Source organism: Pleurodeles waltl, chromosome 7 (genome assembly GCF_031143425.1).
Source record: "Pleurodeles waltl isolate 20211129_DDA chromosome 7, aPleWal1.hap1.20221129, whole genome shotgun sequence".
In the NCBI taxonomy this organism is placed as follows: Eukaryota; Metazoa; Chordata; class Amphibia; order Caudata; family Salamandridae; genus Pleurodeles; species Pleurodeles waltl.
In genome coordinates this window covers 945,640,618-945,662,450 of record NC_090446.1, presented here as the reverse complement: position 1 = coordinate 945,662,450, position 21,833 = coordinate 945,640,618, and the positions used below count along the sequence as shown (strand labels likewise).

The 21,833-nt window shown below is 47.1% G+C and overlaps 1 protein-coding gene across 1 annotated transcript in view; it reads left to right on the top strand.

Moving 5' to 3' along the window:
• The window catches only part of DNAH17 (dynein axonemal heavy chain 17), a 7,556,186-nt gene that overhangs the window by 6,658,780 nt on the left and 875,573 nt on the right, over nt 1-21,833 (top strand). The window contains exon 44 of the mRNA XM_069201738.1: nt 17,003-17,236. Coding sequence (XP_069057839.1) covers nt 17,003-17,236 — 234 coding nt within the window. The remainder of the gene's footprint in view (nt 1-17,002; nt 17,237-21,833) is intronic.

The window sequence follows — 21,833 nt, the reverse complement described above, 5'->3', positions numbered from 1 at the left end:
AGTAGCAAAGACGACTACTGCAACTCTGTAACGCTGATCCTGCCGCCTTCTCGACTGTTTTCCTGCTTGTGCATGCTGTGGGGGTATCCTGCCTCCTCTCTGCACCAGAAGCTCCGAAGAAATCTCCCGTGGGTCGACGGAATCTTCCCCCTGCAACCGCAGGCACCAAAAAGCTGCATTACCGGTCCCTTGGGTCTCCTCTCAGCACAACGAGCGAGGTCCCTCGAATCCAGTGACGCTGTCCAAGTGACCCCCACAGTCCAGTGACTCTTCAGCCCAAGTTTAATGGAGGTAAGTCCTTGCCTCACCTCGCTGGGCTGCATTGCTGGGAACCGCGACTTTGCAGCTACTCCGGCCCCTGTGCACTTCCGGCGGAAATCCTTTGTGCACAGCCAAGCCTGGGTCCACGGCACTCTAACCTGCATTGCACGACTTTCTAAGTTGGTCTCCGGCGACGTGGGACTCCTTTGTGCAACTTCGGCGAGCACCATTTCACGCATCCTCGTAGTGCCTGTTTCTGGCACTTCTCCGGGAGCTACCTGCTTCAGTGAGGGCTCTTTGTCTTGCACGACGTCTCTTCTCTCTACAGGTTCAATTTGCGACCTCCTGGTCCCTCCTGAGCCCCAGCAGCGTCCAAAAACGTCAAACGCACAATTTGCGAGTAGCAAGGCTTGTTGGCGTCCTTCCGGCGGAAAAACACTTTTGCACGACTCTCCCATGCAAGCGGGATCCGTCCACCAAAGGGGAAGTCTCTAGCCCTTTTCGTTCTTGCAGAAACCTCAGCTTCTTCTGTCCAGTCGAAGCTTCTTTGCACCCGCAGCTGGCATTTCCTGGGCATCTGCCCATCTCCGACTCGCTTGTGACTTTTGGACTTGGTCCCCTTGTTCCACAGGTACCCTAGATTGGAAATCCACAGTTGTTGCATTGCTGGTTTGTGTCTTTCCTGCATTATTCCTCTAACACGACTATTTTGTCCTTAGGGGAACTTTAGTGCACTTTGCACTCACTTTTCAGGGTCTTGGGGAGGGTTATTTTTCTAACTCTCACTATTTTCTAATAGTCCCAGCGACCCTCTACAAGGTCACATAGGTTTGGGGTCCATTCGTGGTTCGCATTCCACTTTTGGAGTATATGGTTTGTGCTGCCCCTATCCCTATGTTTCACCATTGCATCCTATTGTAACTATACATTGTTTGCACTGTTTTCTAAGACTATACTGCATATTTTTGCTATTGTGTATATATATCTTGTGTATATTTCCTATCCTCTCACTGAGGGTACACTCTAAGATACTTTGGCATATTGTCATAAAAATAAAGTACCTTTATTTTTAGTATAACTGTGTATTGTGTTTTCTTATGATATTGTGCATATGACACTAAGTGGTACTGTAGTAGCTTCACACGTCTCCTAGTTCAGCCTAAGCTGCTCTGCTAAGCTACCATTATCTATCAGCCTAAGCTGCTAGACACCCTATACACTAATAAGGAATAACTGGGCCTGGTGCAAGGTGCAAGTACCCCTTGGTACTCACTACAAGCCAGTCCAGCCTCCTACATTGGTTGTGCAGTGGTGGGATAAGTGCTTGAGACTACTTACCACTCTTGTCATTGTACTTTTCATAAGAGAAAAATATACAAAACAAGGTCAGTGTATATACACATAGCCAAAAAGTTTTGCATTTCCTCTTTTCACTCTTTTCTAAGTGCTGAAAAGTACTCCTAAACTTTCTAAAAGTTCTTAAAAGTTTAAAAAAGTTTTTTCTGTCTTTCCAAAAAGTTCTGAAAACTTTTTTCTCTTTTTCTATCACTTTAACTCTCTCTAAAAAATGTCTGGCACAGGCCAAAGTGTTGATCTGTCCAAACTTGCATATGACAACCTTAGCTGGAAAAGAGCAAGGAGTCTCTGTATAGAGAGAGGTTTGAGTGTAGGGAAGAATCCTGCCTTGGAACTATTACTTAACATGCTTAGAGAACAGGATAAGGCCATAGGTGCCCCATCTGTTGAAAAAGTACCTAATAGTTCCCAATCTGATTCAGGGACTCCCCCAGGAAAAGATTCAGGGAAGAAACTTCCTAGCCTGCCCATTACTAGACAATCTAGCATAGATGGTAATGATGATGAGCCACACCAAATAAATAGTGTTGTCTCACATCATAGCAAAAGCATTTATTCTCACCATACTGGTAGTAATGTTTCTGTAAACCAAGCTGTTAAGTTGGCTTCTGTAAGGGACAGGTCTCCTTCTGTTCATTCCCATCATAGCTCTGTTTCTAGAAATGTCCCTCCCACCAACCCTGATGACAGAATGTTAGAGAGGGAACTCAATAAGTTGAGGGTGGAACAAACCAGACTGAAGCTTAAAAAGCAACAGCTGGATTTGGATAGACAGTCTTTTGAATTAGAGAAGGAAAGACAGAAGTTGGGTTTAGATACCCATGGTGGCAGCAGCAGTATTCCCCATAGTCATCCTGCAAAAGAGCATGATTCCAGGAATCTGCACAAGATAGTTCCCCCTTATAAGGAGGGGGATGACATTAACAAGTGGTTTGCTGCACTTGAGAGGGCCTGTGTTGTACAGGATGTCCCTCAAAGGCAGTGGGCTGCTATCCTATGGCTATCATTTAGTGGAAAAGGTAGGGATAGGCTCCTTGCTGTGAAAGAAAATGATGCCAATAATTTTACAGTTCTTAAGAATGCACTCCTGGATGGTTATGGCTTAACCACTGAACAGTACAGGATAAAGTTCAGAGAGACCAAAAAGGAGTCTTCACAAGACTGGGTTGATTTCATTGACCATTCAGTGAAGGCCTTGGAGGGGTGGTTACATGGCAGTAAAGTTACTGATTATGAAAGCCTGTATAACACAATCCTGAGAGAGCATATACTTAATAATTGTGTGTCTGATTTGTTGCACCAGTACCTGGTAGACTCTGATCTGACCTCTCCCCAAGAATTGGGAAAGAAGGCAGACAAATGGGTCAGAACAAGGGTGAACAGAAAAGTTCATACAGGGGGTGACAAAGATGTCAATAAGAAGAAAGATGGTGAAAAATCTCAAGATAAGCATGGGGATAAGGGTAAAACCAAAGATCCCACTTCAAATCTTAAACACTCTTCAGAGGGTGGGGATAAAACAAATTCTTCCTCTTCTTCCCAACCTGCACACATTAAAAAGCCTTGGTGCTTTGTGTGTAAAAACAGAGGCCATAGGCCAGGGGATAAATCCTGTCCAGGTAAACCCCCTGAGCCTACCACCACTAATACATCAAGCTCTAGTGCCCCTAGCAGTAGTGGTACTAGTGGTGGGACTGCTGGCAACAGTCAAGCAAAGGGTGTAGTTGGGTTCACTTTTTGGTCCATAGTAGAAACTGGGGTAGTCAGTCCCAAGACAGTTTCTGTCACACCTAGTGGCATTGGCCTTGCCACACTGGCTGCTTGTCCCCTTACAATGGATAAGTACAGGCAGACAGTTTCAATAAATGGTGTTGAGGCCTTGGCCTACAGGGACACAGGTGCCAGTTTCACTTTGGTGACTGAAAACCTAGTGCACCCTGATCAACACATCATTGGACAACAGTATAAGATTATTGATGTCCATAACTCCACTAAGTTTCTTCCCTTAGCTATAATTCAGTTTAGTTGGGGTGGAGTTACTGGCCCTAAGCAGGTGGTGGTATCACCTAGCTTACCTGTAGACTGTCTCTTAGGTAATGACCTAGAGGCCTCAGGTTGGGCTGATGTAGAGTTTTATGCCCATGCAGCCATGCTGGGCATCCCTGAGGAATTGTTCCCTCTCATTTCAAGTGAAATGAAAAAGCAAAGGAGAGAAGGCCTGAAAACTCAGGATCCCTCTCCATCAACAGGTAAAAAGGGTATCACAGTATCCCCTAACCACCCTACCATTCAGGATACTATTCCTGTGGTGGGAGAAACCTCTCCTGGGGTGGCACCTGTTCCAAGGGAATCATCAGCTGGCAAAGCTGGACTCCCTGAGGTGGAAGTACCTCTCTGTGGGATAACTAACATTGGTGAGAAAAACAGCACCATTTTAGTTAACATGGAGCATCCCTCCAACCCTCCCAGAGAAACTTTAGTGCAGAAACCCTGCACTACCTCACAACACTTAGGACAGCATCCCTGCCCTAGTGTGGAGCTCATAGGACAGCATCCCTGCCCTGCTCCAACTCAAGAGAAACAGCATCCCTGTTCTCTCTTCCAGCCAGATGGACAAAGTTTTTGCCCAGCTATGGCTTTTCTGAGACAGCATACCTGTCTGGCATTTCCATCACTACAAATAGGTTCAGTGGACAATTCCCACTGCTCTAAACTAAAACTTACTGATAGAAACTCTGAAAATACATCTTCACATTGTTGCTTAGCTAAAAAACTTCAAACAGGGTGGTTTACATCCCCACAGGGAAGTAACCATATAGTGGATGATAAAGGGAGTAACCAGTCTATTGCAGAGCTACTCTCTACTTATCACCACTTAGACAATAAAGTCTCAACTGGCCAAGGTTAGCCTTATTGTCCTTCGTTTGGGGGGGGTTGTGTGAGAAGGTAGCCTCTTTCTAGCCTTGTTACCCCCACTTTTGGCCTGTTTGTGAGTGTATGTCAGGGTGTTTGTCACTGTTTTCACTGTCTCACTGGGATCCTGATAGCCAGGCCTCAGTGCTCATAGTGAAAACACTATGTTTTCAGTATGTTTGTTATGTGTCACTGGGATCCTGCTGGTCAGGACCCCAGTGCTCATAGGTTTGTGGCCTATATGTATGTGTCACTGGGACCCTGTCACACAGGGCCCCAGTGCTCATAGGTGTGCATGTATATGTTCCCTGTGTGGTGCCTAACTGTCTCACTGAGGCTCTGCTAACCAGAACCTCAGTGGTTATGCTCTCTCATTACTTTCAAATTGTCACTGACAGGCTAGTGACCATTTTTACCAATTCACATTGGCTTACTGGAACACCCTTATAATTCACTAGTATATGGTACTGAGGTACCCAGGGTATTGGGGTTCCAGGAGATCCCTATGGGCTGCAGCATTTCTTTTGCCACCCATAGGGAGCTCTGACAATTCTTACACAGGCCTGCCACTGCAGCCTGAGTGAAATAACGTCCACGTTATTTCACAGCCATTTTACACTGCACTTAAGTAACTTATAAGTCACCTATATGTCTAACCTTTACCTGGTAAAGGTTAGGTGCAAAGTTACTTAGTGTGTGGGCACCCTGGCACTAGCCAAGGTGCCCCCACATTGTTCAGAGCCAATTCACTGAACTTTGTGAGTGCGGGGACACCATTACACGCGTGCACTACATATAGGTCACTACCTATATGTAGCTCCACAATGGTAACTCCGAATATGGCCATGTAACATGTCTATGATCATGGAATTGCCCCCTCTATGCCATCCTGGCATAGTTGGCACAATCCCATGATCCCAGTGGTCTGTAGCACAGACCCTGGTACTGCCAAACTGCCCTTCCTGGGGTTTCACTGCAGCTGCTGCCAACCCCTCAGACAGGCATCTGCCCTCCTGGGGTCCAGCCAGGCCTGGCCCAGGATGGCAGAACAAAGAACTTCCTCTGAGAGAGGGTGTGACACCCTCTCCCTTTGGAAAATGGTGTGAAGGCAGGGGAGGAGTAGCCTCCCCCAGCCTCTGGAAATGCTTTCTTGGGCACAGATGTGCCCAATTCTGCATAAGCCAGTCTACACCGGTTCAGGGACCCCTTAGCCCCTGCTCTGGCGCGAAACTGGACAAAGGAAAGGGGAGTGACCACTCCCCTGACCTGCACCTCCCCTGGGAGGTGTCCAGAGCTCCTCCAGTGTGCTCCAGACCTCTGCCATCTTGGAAACAGAGGTGCTGCTGGCACACTGGACTGCTCTGAGTGGCCAGTGCCACCAGGTGACGTCAGAGACTCCTGCTGATAGGCTCCTTCAGGTGTTAGTAGCCTATCCTCTCTCCTAGGTAGCCAAACCCTCTTTTCTGGCTATTTAGGGTCTCTGTCTCTGGGGAAACTTCAGATAACGAATGCATGAGCTCAGCCGAGTTCCTCTGCATCTCTCTCTTCACCTTCCGATAAGGAAACGACCGCTGACCGCGCTGGAAGCCTGCAAACCTGCAACATAGTAGCAAAGACGACTACTGCAACTCTGTAACGCTGATCCTGCCGCCTTCTCGACTGTTTTCCTGCTTGTGCATGCTGTGGGGGTATCCTGCCTCCTCTCTGCACCAGAAGCTTCAAAGAAATCTCCCGTGGGTCGACGGAATCTTCCCCCTGCAACCGCAGGCACCAAAAAGCTGCATTACCGGTCCCTTGGGTCTCCTCTCAGCACGACGAGCGAGGTCCCTCGAATCCAGCGACGCTGTCCAAGTGACCCCCACAGTCCAGTGACTCTTCAGCCCAAGTTTGGTGGAGGTAAGTCCTTGCCTCACCTCGCTGGGCTGCATTGCTGGGAACCGCGACTTTGCAGCTACTCCGGCCCCTGTGCACTTCCGGCGGAAATCCTTTGTGCACAGCCAAGCCTGGGTCCACGGCACTCTAACCTGCATTGCACGACTTTCTAAGTTGGTCTCCGGCGACGTGGGACTCCTTTGTGCAACTTCGGCAAGCACCGTTTCACGCATCCTCGTAGTGCCTGTTTCTGGCACTTCTCCGGGTGCTACCTGCTTCAGTGAGGGCTCTTTTTCTTGCTCGACGTCCCCTCTCTCTACAGGTCCAATTTGCGACCTCCTGGTCCCTCCTGGGCCCCAGCAGCATCCAAAAACGCCAAACGCACGATTTGCGTGTAGCAAGGCTTGTTGGCATCCTTCCGGCGGGAAAACACTTCTGCACAACTTTCCAAGGCGAAAGGGATCCGTCCACCAAAGGGGAAGTCTCTAGCCCTTTTCGTTCCTGCAGAAACCTCAGCTTCTTCTGTCCAGTCGAAGCTTCTTTGCACCCGCAGCTGGCATTTCCTGGGCATCTGCCCATCTCCGACTCGCTTGTGACTTTTGGACTTGGTCCCCTTGTTCCACAGGTACCCTAGATTGGAAATCCACAGTTGTTGCATTGCTGGTTTGTGTCTTTCCTGCATTATTCCTCTAACACGACTATTTTGTCCTTAGGGGAACTTTAGTGCACTTTGCACTCACTTTTCAGGGTCTTGGGGAGGGTTATTTTTCTAACTCTCACTATTTTCTAATAGTCCCAGCGACCCTCTACAAGGTCACATAGGTTTGGGGTCCATTCGTGGTTCGCATTCCACTTTTGGAGTATATGGTTTGTGTTGCCCCTATCCCTATGTTTCCCCATTGCATCCTATTGTAACTATACATTGTTTGCACTGTTTTCTAAGACTATACTGCATATTTTTGCTATTGTGTATATATATCTTGTGTATATTTCCTATCCTCTCACTGAGGGTACACTCTAAGATACTTTGGCATATTGTCATAAAAATAAAGTACCTTTATTTTTAGTATAACTGTGTATTGTGTTTTCTTATGATATTGTGCATATGACACTAAGTGGTACTGTAGTAGCTTCACACGTCTCCTAGTTCAGCCTAAGCTGCTCTGCTAAGCTACCATTATCTATCAGCCTAAGCTGCTAGACACCCTATACACTAATAAGGGATAACTGGGCCTGGTGCAAGGTGCAAGTACCCCTTGGTACTCACTACAAGCCAGTCCAGCCTCCTACATCTACTAATAATCTTAAATGGAGTAGTGGATGTTCCTTTCTTTCTTAAGTAAAGGATTTGGATATATTTTATCAAGGGGCAGGACAAAGTGTGGAAAATGAAGCTGTAAGTAATGACCGGTAGAAAAGAAAGGACTTGAATTAGAGGAACTCCAAAGTCAAGTTTATGATGAAATGAATCAATTAGAAGTATCCAGGTGTAAGAATCCAAAGCTTGTGACTTTAGTTTTGAGAAATATGTTTCGAAGGACATATGATGATTCTAGAGAATAACCAGGGGGGTGGATGGTTGTTAACTGTGCTTTTTTTGTAAAATAAAGGCATTGCACTAATGAAAGTCAAACTCTGTTTAACATAACAATTATAGAAATCTACCTAGCAAAGCAATTATAGGCCTCACACTTCATTTTGTTTGTGACGTTTACTACCAGTGTTCTGTATCACTTGGACAAACTTGTATTTTCATGTCTCAGTAAAACAATATTTGAATGTATTTTTCACGGGCAAGACAAAAACCTTCCCAAGAATATTAAAATGTCATCACAGCAGAATTGTACATGTTCAAGGTTTCACCTAACTGGCTTAGCAGAGTGACACAAGATATAGGAATATTTGTACTAGCACAGGTGGTGTCCGTGAGACTCCATGTTGTAGGATTATGAGAGATTTCAGAAAATGTATTTTCTTGCAACTGTTTCACTCTTTAATTTTGATTTGTTTTGTTCTGTGGGAACCACATACAACCGTTCTAAATGGGTGAAACCCTACAAAAGTACATTTTTGTGGATGTGTTACGGCCCTTTTCTTTCTTAATTTAGGAGGCAAATCCATGCCAGATTGCTGGCCCATCCTACACTGTGTATTTTGCTGACCTGATGTTTGCTGAGTTCTTTGACTTTTTCACTCTGATTTATTGATTAATTTATTTTGAATGTATCACTCGATTTCGGTATGATCTATATTTTATGACCTATAGTCTGGGAATAAACATTTAAAATGTAAGCTTTCCATTTCTGTCATTCCTATGGGACCAAATGGGTTCTACATATGTGTACATATATAATTCATTGTCATTTAGAGTGCTTTACAAACAAACAGGTCTGGCAAGTGTAGGAGGCTGGCCTGGCTTGTAGTGGGTACCAAGGGGTACTTACACATTGTGCCAAGTCCAGTTATCCCTTATTAGTGTAGAAGAGGTGTTTCTAGCAGCTTAGGCTGATAGAAGGTAGCTATAGCAGAGCAGCTTAGGCTGAACTAGGAGACATGCAAAGCTCCAACTATGCCACTGGTGTCATATGCACAATATCATAAGAAAACACAATACACAGATATACTAAAAATAAAGGTACTTTATTTTTATGACAATATGCCAAAAGTATCTCAGTGAGTACCCTCAGTATGAGGATGACAAATATACACAAGATATATGTACACAAACCAAAATTATGCAGGTTATAGCAAGAAAAGTAATGCAAGCAGTGTAAAGTTACAATAGATTTGTAAGGAAATGGCTCCCTGTTGCAATTACCCCCCACTTTTTGCCTGATACTGATGCTGACTTGACAGAGAAGTGTGCTGGGACCCTGCTAACCAGGCTCCAGCACCAGTGTTCCTTCACCTAAAATGTACCATTGTCTCCACAATTGGCACAACCCTGGCACCCAGGTATGTCCCTTGTAAGTGGTTCCCCTGGTACCAAGGGCCCTGATGCCAGGGAAGGTCTCTAAGGGCTGCAGCATGTCTTATGCCACACTAGGGACCCCTGACTCAGCACAGACACACTGCTTGCCAGCTTGTGTGTGCTGGTGGGGAGAAAATGACTAAGTAGACATGGCACTCCCCTCAGGGTGCCATGCCAACCTCACACTGCCTGTGGCATAGGTAAGTCACCACTCTAGCAGGCCTTACAGCCCTAAGGCAGGGTGCACTATACCACAGGTGAGGGCATAGGTGCATGAGCACTATGCCCCTACAGTGTCTAAGCAAAACCTTAGACATTGTAAGTGCATGGTAGCCATTAGAGTATATGGTCTGGGAGTCTGTCAAAAACGAACTCCACAGCTCCATAATGGCTACACTGAATACTGGGAAGTTTGGTATCAAACTTCTCAGAATAATAAACCCACACTGATGCCAGTGTTGGATTTATTTTAAAAAAATGCACACAGAGGGCATCTTAGAGATGCCCCCTGTATTTTACCCAATTGTTCAGTGCGGGACTGACTGGTCTGTGCCAGCCTGCTGCTGAGAGACGAGTTTCTGACCCCATGTGGTGAGGGCCTTTGTGCTCTCTGAGGACAGAAACAAAAGCCTGCTCTGGGTGGAGGTGCTTCACACCTCCCCCCTGCAGGAACTGTAACACCTAGCAGTGAGCCTCAAAGGCTCAGGCTTCGTGTTACAATACCCCAGGGCACTCCAGCTAGTGGAGATGCCCACCCCCTGGACACAGCCCCCACTTTTGGTGGCAAGTCCAGGAGAGATAATGAGAAAAACAAGGAGGAGTCACCCACCAGTCAGGACAGCCCCTAAGGTGTCCTGAGCTGAGGTGACCCCTGCCTTTAGAAATCCTCCATCTTGATTTTGGAGGATTCTCCCAATAGGAATAGGGATGTGCCCCCCTCCCCTCAGGTAAGAGGCACAAAGAGGGTGTAGCCACCCTCAAGGACAGTAGCCATTGGCTACTGCCCTCCCAGACCTAAACACACCCCTAAATTCAGTATTTAGGGGCCCCCAGAATGTAGGAAACTAGATTCCTGCAACCTAAGACGAAGAAGGACTGCTGAGCTGAAAAACCTGCAGAGAAGACGGAGACACCAACTGCTTTGGCCCCAGCTCTACCGGCCTGTCTCCCCACTTCTAAAGACACTGCTCCAGCGACGCTTTCCACAGGGTCCAGCGACCTCTGAAGCCTCCGAGGACTACCATGCATCTAGAAGGACCAAGAATCCCGAGGACAGCGGCTCTGCTCCACAAAGACTGCAACTTTGCAACAAAGAAGCAACTTTGAAACAACACACGTTTCCTGCCAGAAGCGTGAGACTTTGCACTCTGCACCCGACACCCCCGGCTCGACTTGTGGAGAACAAACACTACAGGGATGACTCCCCGGTGACTGCGAGACCGTGAGTAGCCAGAGTTGACCCCCCTGATCCCCCACAGCGACGCCTGCAGAGGGAATCCCGAGGCTCCCCCTGACCGCGACTTCCTGCTCCAAAGATCCGACACCTGGTAAAGACACTGCACCGCAGCCCCCAGGGCCTGAAGGATCTGACCTCCAGTGCAGGAGTGACCCCCAGGTGGCCCTCTCCCTTGCCCAGGTGGTGGCTACCCCGAGGAGCCCCCCCTTGCCTACCTGCATCGCTGAAGAGACCTCTTGGTCTCCCATTGAAACCTATTGCGAACCCGACGCCTGTTTGCACACTGCACCCGGCCGCCCCCGTGCCGCTGAGGGTGTACTTTTTGTGCTGACTTGTGTCCCCCCCGGTGCCCTACAAAACCCCCCTGGTCTGCCCTCCGAAGACGCGGGTACTTTCCTGCTGGCAGACTGGAACCGGGGCACCCCCTTCTCCATTGAAGCCTATGCGTGTTGAGCACCACTTTGACCTCTGCACCTGACCGGCCCTGAGCTGCTGGTGTGGTAACTTTGGGGTTGCCCTGAACCCCCAACGGTGGGCTACCTTGGACCCAACTTTGAACCCTGTAGGTGGTTTACTTACCTGCAAAACTAACAAACACTTACTTCCCCCAGGAACTGTTGAAAACTGCACTGTCTAGTTTTAAAATAGCTTATTGCCATTTGTGTGAAAACTGTATATGCTATTTTGCTAATTCAAAGTTCCTAAAGTTCCTAAGTGAAATACCTTTCATTTAAAGTATTTTTTGTAAATCTTGAACCTGTGGTTCTTAAAATAAACTAAGAAAATATATTTTTCTATACAAAAACCTATTGGCCTGGAATTGTCATTGAGTGTGTGTTCCTCATTTATTGCCTGTGTGTGTACAACAAATGCTTAACACTACCCACTGATAAGCCTACTGCTCGACCACACTACCACAACATAGAGCATTAAAATTATCTCTTTTTGCCACTATCTTACCTCTAAGGGGAACCCTTGGACTCTGTGCATGCTATTTCCTACTTTGAAATAGTACATACAGAGCCAACTTCCTACAAGATTGCAGTAGGAGCACATAGGTATAGGGGCAACACAAACCATAATACTCCAAAAGTGGAATGTAAACCACAAATGGACCCCAAACCTATGTGAGCTTGTAGAGGGTTGCTGGGACTGTAAGAAAACAGTGAGGGTTAGAAAAATAGCCCACCCCAAGACCCTGAAAGGTAGGTGTAAAGTGCACCTACAACCCCCAGAGAGCACAAAAGTCGTGACTGGCGGGTTCTGCAAGGAAAACCAACACCAGCAATGCAACAACAGTTGCAAGTTCCCGTTACAAGTTACAAGTACTTATCCCACCACTGCACAACCAATGTAGGAGGCTGGCCTGGCTTGTAGTGGGTACCAGAGGTATTTACACCTTGTGCCAGGTCCAGTTATCCCTTATAAGTGTAGAAGAGGTGTTTCTAGCAGCTTAGGCTGATAGAAGGTAGCTATGGCAAAGCAGCTTAGGCTGAACTAGGAGACATGTAAAGCTCCTACTATACCACTGGTGTCATATGCACAATATCATAAGAAAACACAATACACAGAAGTACTAAAAATAAAGGTACTTTATTTTTATGACAATATGCCAAAGGTATCTCAGTGAGTATCCTCAGTATGAGGATAAGTTATATACACAAGATATATGTACACAATACCAAAAATATGCAGTAATAGCAAAAGGAAGTAATGCAAGCAGGGTAAAGTTACAATAGATTGTAATAGGAGCACATAGGTATAGGGGCAACACAAACCATATACTCCAAAAGTGGAATGCGAACCACAACTGGACCCCAAACCTATGTGAGCTTGTAGAGGGTCGCTGGGACTGTAAGAAAACAGTGAGGGTTAGAAAAATAGCCCAACCCAAGACCCTGAAAGGTAGGTGTGAAGGGCACCTACAACCCCAAGAGAGCACAGAAGTTGTGATAAGGGGATTCTGCAAGGAAACCCAACACCAGCAATGCAACAACAGTGGATTTCCGGACCTGAGTACCTGTAAGACAAGGGGAGCAAGTCCAAGAGTCGCGACAGTGTTGAGAGTGGGCAGGAGCCCAGGAAATGCCAGCTGAGGGTGCAAGGAAGCTGCCACCGGATGGAAGAAGCTTGGTGTTGTGCAAGAACGAAGAGGACCAGGAACTTCCCCTTTGGAGGATGGATGTCCCACGTCGTGAAGAAGTTTGCAGAGGTGTTCCCACGCAGAAAGACCGCAAACAAGCCCTGCTAGCTGCAAGGGTCGCGGTTGGGTTTTTTGGATGCTGCTGTGGCCCAGGAGGGACCAGGATGTCGCCACTTGGATGAGGAGACAGAGGGGGCGCCCAGAACGTCAGGGAGCCCTCACAAAAGCAAGCAGCACCCGCAGAAGTACCAGAACAGGCACTTAGAAGTGGAGTGAACTGGAGTCCACGCGAAGTCACAAAAGGGAGTCCCACGACGCCGGAGGACAACTCAGAAGGTTGTGCACTGCAGGTTAGACTGTCTGGGACCCAGGCTTGGCTGTGCACGAAGGAAATCCTGGAAGAGTGCACAGGAGCCGGAGCAGCTGCAAATCACCGGTACCCAGCAATGCAGTCAGGCGTGGGGAGGCAAGGACTTACCTCCACCAAACTTGGACTGAAGAGTCACTGAACTGTGAGAGTCACTTGGACAGAGTTGCTGAGTTCCAGGGACCCACAGGACCGGTGATGCAGTCTTTTGTTGCCTGCGGTTGCAGGGGGAAGATTCTGTCGACCCACGGGAGATTTCTTCAGAGCTCCTGGTGGAAGAAGTAGGCAGGCTACCCCCAGAGCATGCACCACCTGGAAACAGTCGAGAAAACCGTCAGGATGAAGCGATACAAGGTTGCTAGTAGTCGTCTTGCTACTTTGTTGCGGTTTTGCAGGCGTCCTGAGCAGTCAGCGGTCGATCCTTTGGCAGAAGGTGAAGAGGGAGATGCAGAGGAACTCTGGTGAGCTCTTGCATTCGTTATCTGAAGAATTCCCTAAAGCAGAGAGCCTAAATAGCCAGAAAAGGAGGTTTGGCTACCTAGGAAGGAGGATTGGCTACCAAGAGAGGTAAGAGCCTATCAGAAGGAGCCTCTAACTTCACCTGCTGGCACTGGCCACTCAGAGCAGTCCAGTGTGCCACAGACACCTCTGTTTCCAAGATGGCAGAGGTCTGGGACACACTGGAGGAGCTCTGGGCACCTCCCCTGGAAGGTGCAGGCCAGGGGAGTGGTCACTCCCCTTTCCTTTGTCCAGTTTCACACCAGAGCAGGGCTGGGGGATCCCTGAACCGGTGTAGACTGGCTTATGCAGAGATGGGCACCATCTGTGCCCATCAAAGCATTTCCAGAGGCTGGGGGAGGCTACTCCTCCCCAGCCCTCACACCTATTTCTAAAGGGAGAGGGTGTTACACCCTCTCTCAGAGGAAGTCCTTTGTTCTGCCTTCGTGGGCCAGGGCTGCATAGACCCCATGGGGGCAGAAACCTGTCTGAGGGGCTAGCAGCAGCAGCAGCTGCAGTGCAAACCCTGGAAAGGCAGTTTGGCAGTACCCGGGTTCTGTGCTAGAGACCCGGGGGATCATGGAATTGTCACCCCCAATGCCAGAATGGCATTGGGGTGACAATTCCATGATCTTAGACATGTTACATGGCCATGTTCGGAGTTGCCATAGTGACCTATGCACGCGTGTAATGGTGTCCCCGCACTCGCAAAGTCTGGGGAATTTGCCCTGAACTATGTGGGAGCACCTTGGCTAGTGCCAGGGTGCCCACACACTAAGTAACTTTGCACCTAACCTTCACCAGGTGAAGGTTAGACATATAGGTGACTTATAAGTTACTTAATTGCAGTGGTAAATGGCTGTGAAATAATGTGGATGTTATTTCACTCAGGCTGCACTGGCAGGCCTGTGTAAGAATTGTCAGAGCTCCTTATGGGTGGCAAAAGAAATGCTGCAGCCTATAGGGATCTCCTGGAACCCCAATACCCTGGGTACCTCAGTACCATATACTAGGGAATTATATGGGTGTACCAGTATGCCAATGTGAATTGGTAAATTTAGTCACTAGCCTGTTAGTGACAAATTTGGAAAGCAGAGAGAGCATAACCACTGAGGTTCTGGTTAGCAGAGCCTCAGTGAGACAGTGAGGCATCACACAGGGAACACATACATATAGGCCACAAACTTATGAGCACTGGGGTCCTGGCTAGCAGGGTCCCAGTGACACATAACAAACATACTGACAACATAAGGTTTTTACTATGAGCACTGGGCCCTGGCTAGCAGGATCCCAGTGAGACAGTGAAAACACCCTGACATATACTCACAAACAGGCCAAAAGTGGGGGTAACAAGGCTAGAAAGAGGCTACTTTCTCACAGCAAGGTGCACTAAAATCACCTAAGGGATTAACACCTCTTCTGGTCCATCAGTCGGGCAAGGGAATGAGGCAGAGCCCAACATCACCATGAAACTCTTGGGGTTTCTCTTGTTGCTCACACCCATTTTGACCAGCTCCTTGCAGAGGGGCTGGATCTGACTTCTCTTATGTTGTAGAATGTCTCCAAAATCCAGAAAGAGAGATAATCTTCTTCCCCCCATTGTAAGGAGTCATAAAGTATTGCTATGACTGTTCCCCTATCAGAGGGACACCTCTTTGCTATATGCTTTCTTCACTGATGTTCCTTTCGTTACTGGATAGAATCCAAGTCTTCTTGTAAAAAAAGGGTTGCACTTTCTCAAACAAAGAGATGTGAGGAGGCATTGAGCGATTTCTGGGTACGGTTAAGGGATTTTCTTTGCACATTTTCCACCTTTGTTCTGAGATCATCTTGTTCTTGTGGCAGAGACTTAAGGATATCTGTCCGATTGTCAAGATGAAGCTCTTTATTTTTTGCCAGCTGGACATCTGTTTCTAAACCAGAAACCCTAGGCTCTATTTTCTCGGGCAGCTCCTTCACTGCAGAGACCAACTTTCCACCTTGTCTACTTTCTTAATTATAGTCTTCACAGTGTACCCCGGCTCTCTCTGGGGCGTCTGCAGTACAGTGGCAGGATTGTAAACTGGATTAAAGCCAGCAACAGAACCCGATCTGTTCAGTTCCGAGGGAAGGCAGCCATACAGTCGGAGTCTAGGCTCTGTCCCTATATATTAATTGTAAATATATTTAAGCCTGTGTTGTCCTAAAACCTCGATTGACATACATGCCAATAATAAGATGATTTCTTACAGTTGGCATTGCCTCACTTGTTTTGTGCATGGATGGACTCCATTCTAATCAAAGGTAGCTTTAATGCTTCCTATAATATTCACAGCATGATGAATCTGTGAGAAGAAATGGTATTCACCAAAAGAAATATTATGAAAAGTAAGTATTCCAGTATCTTATCGCTGGTCTTCTGTGACAATAAATAGAAAATAAATGAGAATTCATGTCTTAGCAAACACTACTCAGATGTGTACTTTTAAGATGCCAAATTACATCAATATACATTGAAAAGGTAACCCACTAACCCCCAGTCACCCTCAACAACACTGAAATCCTCACTGCTTGATGTACTCGCTATATTGAAAACAACTAGAAAGAGTATGTATTCTTTAACAGAAACAAATTAGGCAGCACACTTCTTGAATTGATATAAATCAAAGTAACTAAACATATTCATCAATGAGGTAAGCAGTAAATTATTTATTTTTATAAACCTGAGGAGCCATTGGTATTCAGCAACAGTGTTTCTGATGTGAAAAACATATATAACGCTTTTCAGAACATTGAAATTCTGGGAGCACCATTGAAGACAATGTAGTGGCTCAGGTCAGGAAAAATATTGGCTGGTTTAAGTCTTTGGCTCCAACATTCCAATGTTTGACTTTCTGTTTCTCCCCATTTCATTTAGAAAATTCTATCCTCAGTGCGTGAAATGTTCTAATTGCCTCTTAGCCCATCTGCCTTGGGCTATACCGGTTGTTAAAGGCCTGCTCACTCGTTATATACCCTTGCCTGCTGCCCAGGCCTATAACTTAGTTTCAAGGCCTTTAAAAACCGGTATAGCCGTTGGTAGCAGGCTATAGTAAATTGCCCCATTTGAATACCTCACCTCATAGCAATGCCCTAATTGTGTGCTTCAATTGCAAAAGATTGCTTTATGTTTGTTTTGCTTTATAGCCTGAAGTGAAGAGCTCCATCAGTCTCTTCATGGCCTATGTTCATAAAACTGCAAATGAGATGTCAAAGGTCTATCTGGCTTCGGAGAGACGTTATAACTACACAACACCAAAAACCTTCCTTGAACAAATCAAGCTTTACCAGCATCTGCTCGCCATGAAGAGGAAAGAGCTGATTGCTAAAATGGAGAGACTGGAAAACGGTTTGACCAAACTACAGGATACCTCTTCTCAGGTGCGTACGTAGTCCAACTTTATCAGAACCATTCCCTATTTTTAAAATGTAAAACAGTCATGTAATTATTTATTTTGACATTCTTCCAATTCCACTGTCTAGTGTTGGTTCACTAGTGACCTGTGGTAGCAGAGATGCTTCCATGATGATCTACATTCCAGACACGTAGGGAATGCATTCACATCACAGTGGGTTGCAAAATGTTTTTTGCTATCATTTTAGTGAGGATCTTTCTCTCAGTCACCTAATATGAAAATGACCTCATTACTACAAAGTTATGAATGCATTAGTGAGTAAATAAGTACATTTCTGATAGAGCTTTCCAGCTGCAGATTGTTCAGGTGTCAGACTGGATCCACAGTATATCTGCGTGCCGGAAGGTGTCTTCGTGTGGCTCTGCACTGATGCCGTTCTACTCCTGAAGTGACGTGCGGGGCCCAAATAGGTGCTACTCCTGTGTGCTGACATCAGTTACTTTCTTTCTATGTCTCTAGACGCAGATTCAGAGCTTCCCATGCCTCTCAGGTACAGCTTTTTGTGATGGTTCGCCACACTTTTTGACATTGTGCAAGGGATGTCAACACCTATGACAGGTTTAAAACCCTGTAGGGGCTGCCTTAAACAGACGTCTGTGACAGATCCTCACTAGGTTTGTCTATGGAGTCTGGGGTCCAACCATGACTTCAAGACCTGTGGAGAGTGTGCTTTGATGAACCCGAAGGCCATCAGGGAACGCAAGACAAAACTTTATGAAGCACAAGAAGACACATCGTCAGGACCGCTCCAAGTCCAGAGTGCGATCTTTGTCTTGCACCCTTTCCTGATGTCGACAGTGCTGCTCTGAAGACCACTTTATGTTGTACTCCAAATACTCAGGTAAGCGCAAAATACATAAGGAGTCAAAGTGCTATCCTCTCCTTCGCTCTGTTCCCACTTCCCTGTCAAAGCGCGTGGGTGGCACCACCAGTCCCATTCCTGTTCCTGAGGTCAACTGAATTTTGGAGCTGATCTCACAGCTGGTTCTGGCACAACCGAGTTTCTCGGGCCTTCCACCAACCCGCAACAGATCAGAGTTCCATTCATCTATGCAGCTCTTCAGATCTCTGCCGACTCTTTCTAGTGCAACTTCAGGCCCCACAGTACCTAGAGGCCTTCCACCTGGATTACTGCTGGTGAGTTTGCCCTTGGCACCAGCTGGACCTTTAGAGCCACTTCGACCCTCAGCACCAGTACCAATGTTTTCCCTGGCACCAATGACTACTCCAGGCCCTGGTCTACCAATGCGCACCCATGACAGCTCCAGGCCCGGGTACAGACACCTTCCCAGGCACCCATGACCACTCCAGGTACTGGAACGTCAATGCTGACTTAGCTTTTGGAGAGATGGCCCTGATTGTCCTCTTAGATACTGACCCTACTCCGGTCTGACTATGGCCAATGTCACAACTGAATCTAACCAAGGTTTCTGCACTTGCTTTCCAGCAAGACAGGCACATTTGTTACAATCTCTTTTTGGATCAGACTCTGTAACGACCAAGGTGATGAGTTTTCTCAGCCCTGTGCAGTTGACAAATAGGTATGAAGTCTTGCAAGAAGCTAGTGGGCTAGGTACTTCCCCAGAAACAACCCTTTTCTCTCCTCTTGGTCTGCCCATGTAAGAATCTGTATGCTATGCCATGGTTACGCGTATGGCAACTGAAGTCCTTGGACTCCACCTCCCCTCCAGGGAGGTAAAAACGAACATCTGGAGAGAAGTCCTGCAGTGTGACTAGATTGCCCCTGATCCTCTCCTTCTTTTCAATGAGGCCTTTAAGGATACCCTCCTAGAGGCTTGGGCTAAGTCTTGCATGTAGGAGGCTGGACTGGCTTGTAGTGAGTACCTAGGGGTACTTGCACCTTGCACCAGGCCCAGTTATCCCTTATTAGTGTATAGGGTGTCTAGCAGCATAGGCTGATAGATAATGGTAGCTTAGCAGAGCAGCTTAGGCTGAACTAGGAGACGTGTGAAGCTACTACAGTACCACTTAGTGTCATATGCACAATATCATAAGAAAACACAATACACAGTTATACTAAAAATAAAGGTACTTTATTTTTATGACAATATGCCAAAGTATCTTAGAGTGTACCCTCAGTGAGAGGATAGGAAATATACACAAGATATATATACACAATAGCAAAAATATGCAGTATAGTCTTAGAAAACAGTGCAAACAATGTATAGTTACAATAGGATGCAATGGGGAAACATAGGGATAGGGGCAACACAAACCATATACTCCAAAAGTGGAATGCGAACCACGAATGGACCCCAAACCTATGTGACCTTGTAGAGGGTCGCTGGGACTATTAGAAAATAGTGAGACTTAGAAAAATAACCCTCCCCAAGACCCTGAAAAGTGAGTGCAAAGTGCACTAAAGTTCTCCTAAGGACAAAGAAGTCGTGTTAGAGGAATAATGCAGGAAAGACACAAACCAACAATGCAACAACGCTGGATTTCCAATCTGGGGTACCTGTGGAACAAGGGGACCAAGTCCAAAAGTCAAAAGCAAGTCGGAGATGGGCAGATGCCCAGGAAATGCCAGCTGCGGGTGCAAAGAAGCTTCTACTGGACAGAAGAAGCTGCGGTTTCTGCAGGAACGCAAAGGGCTAGAGACTTCCCCTTTGGAGGACGGATTCCACTCGCCTGGTAGAGTCGTGCAGAAGTGTTTTCCTGCCAAAAGAACGCCAACAAGCCTTGCTAGCTGCAAATCATGCGGACAGCGTTTTTGGATGTTGCTGTGGGCCAGGAGGGACCAGGAGGTCGCAAATTGGACCAGGAGGTAGAGGGGACGTCGAGCAAGAAAAGGAGCCCTCTTAGCAGCAAGTGGCACCCGAAAAAGTGCCAGAAACAGTCACTACAAGGATGCGTGAAACGGTGCTCACCCGAAGTTACACAAAGGAGTCCCACATCGCTGGAGACCAACTTAGAAAGTCGTGCAATGCAGGTTAGAGTGCCGTGGACCCAGGCTTGGCTGTGCACAAAGGATTTCCGCCTGAAGTGCACAGGGGCCGGAGTAGCTGCAAAAGTCGTGGTTCCCAGCAATGCAGTCTAGCGAGGTGGGGCAAGGACTTACCTCCACCAAACTTGGACTGAAGAGTCACTGGACTGTGGGGGTCACTTGGACAGAGTTGCTGGATTCGAGGGACCTCGCTCGTTGTGCTGAGAGGAGACTCAAGGGACCGGTAAGGCAGCTTTTTGGTGCCTGCGGTTGCAGGGGGACGATTCCGTCGACCCACGGGAGATTTCTTCGGAGCTTCTAGTGCAGAGAGGAGGCAGACTACCCTCACAGCATGCACCACCAGGAAAACAGTCGAGAAGGCGGCAGGATCAGCGTTACAGAGTTGCAGTAGTCGTCTTTGCTACTATGTTGCAGGTTTGCAGGCTTCCAGCGCGGTCAGCAGTCGATTCCTTGGCAGAAGGTGAAGAGAGAGATGCAGAGGAACTCGGATGAGCTCTTGCATTCGTTATCTAAAGTTTCCCCAGAGACAGAGACCCTAAATAGCCAGAAAAGAGGGTTTGGCTACTTAGGAGAGAGGATAGGCTAGCAACACCTGAAGGAGCCTATCACAAGGAGTCTCTGACGTCACCTGGTGGCACTGGCCACTCAGAGCAGTCCAGTGTGCCAGCAGCACCTCTGTTTCCAAGATGGCAGAGGTCTGGAGCACACTGGAAGAGCTCTGGACACCTCCCAGGGGAGGTGCAGGTCAGGGGAGTGGTCACTCCCCTTTCCTTTGTCCAGTTTCGCGCCAGAGCAGGGCTAAGGGGTCCCCTGAACCGGTGTAGACTGGCTTATGCAGAATTGGGCACATCTGTGCCCAAGAAAGCATTTCCAGAGGCTGGGGGAGGCTACTCCTCCCCTGCCTTCACACCATTTTCCAAAGGGAGAGGGTGTAACTGTAGGAGGCTGGACTGGCTTGTAGTGAGTACCAAGGGGTACTTGCACCTTGCACCAGGCCCAGTTATCCCTTATTAGTGTATAGGGTGTCTAGCAGCTTAGGCTGATAGATAATGGTAGCTTAGCAGAGCAGCTTAGGCTGAACTAGGAGACGTGTGAAGCTACTACAGTACCACTTAGTGTCATATGCACAATATCATAAGAAAACACAATACACAGTTATACTAAAAATAAAGGTACTTTATTTTTATGACAATATGCCAAAGTATCTTAGAGTGTACCCTCAGTGAGAGGATAGGAAATATACACAAGATATATATACACAATAGCAAAAATATGCAGTATAGTCTTAGAAAACAGTGCAAACAATGTATAGTTACAATAGGATGCAATGGGGAAACATAGGGATAGGGGCAACACAAACCATATACTCTAAAAGTGGAATGCGAACCACGAATGGACCCCAAACCTATGTGACCTTGTAGAGGGTCGCTGGGACTATTAGAAAATAGTGAGAGTTAGCAAAATAACCCTCCCCAAGACCCTGAAAAGTGAGTGCAAAGTGCACTAAAGTTCCCCTAAGGACAAAATAGTCGGGTTAGAGGAATAATGCGGGAAAGACACAAACCAGCAATGCAACAACTGTGGATTTCCAATC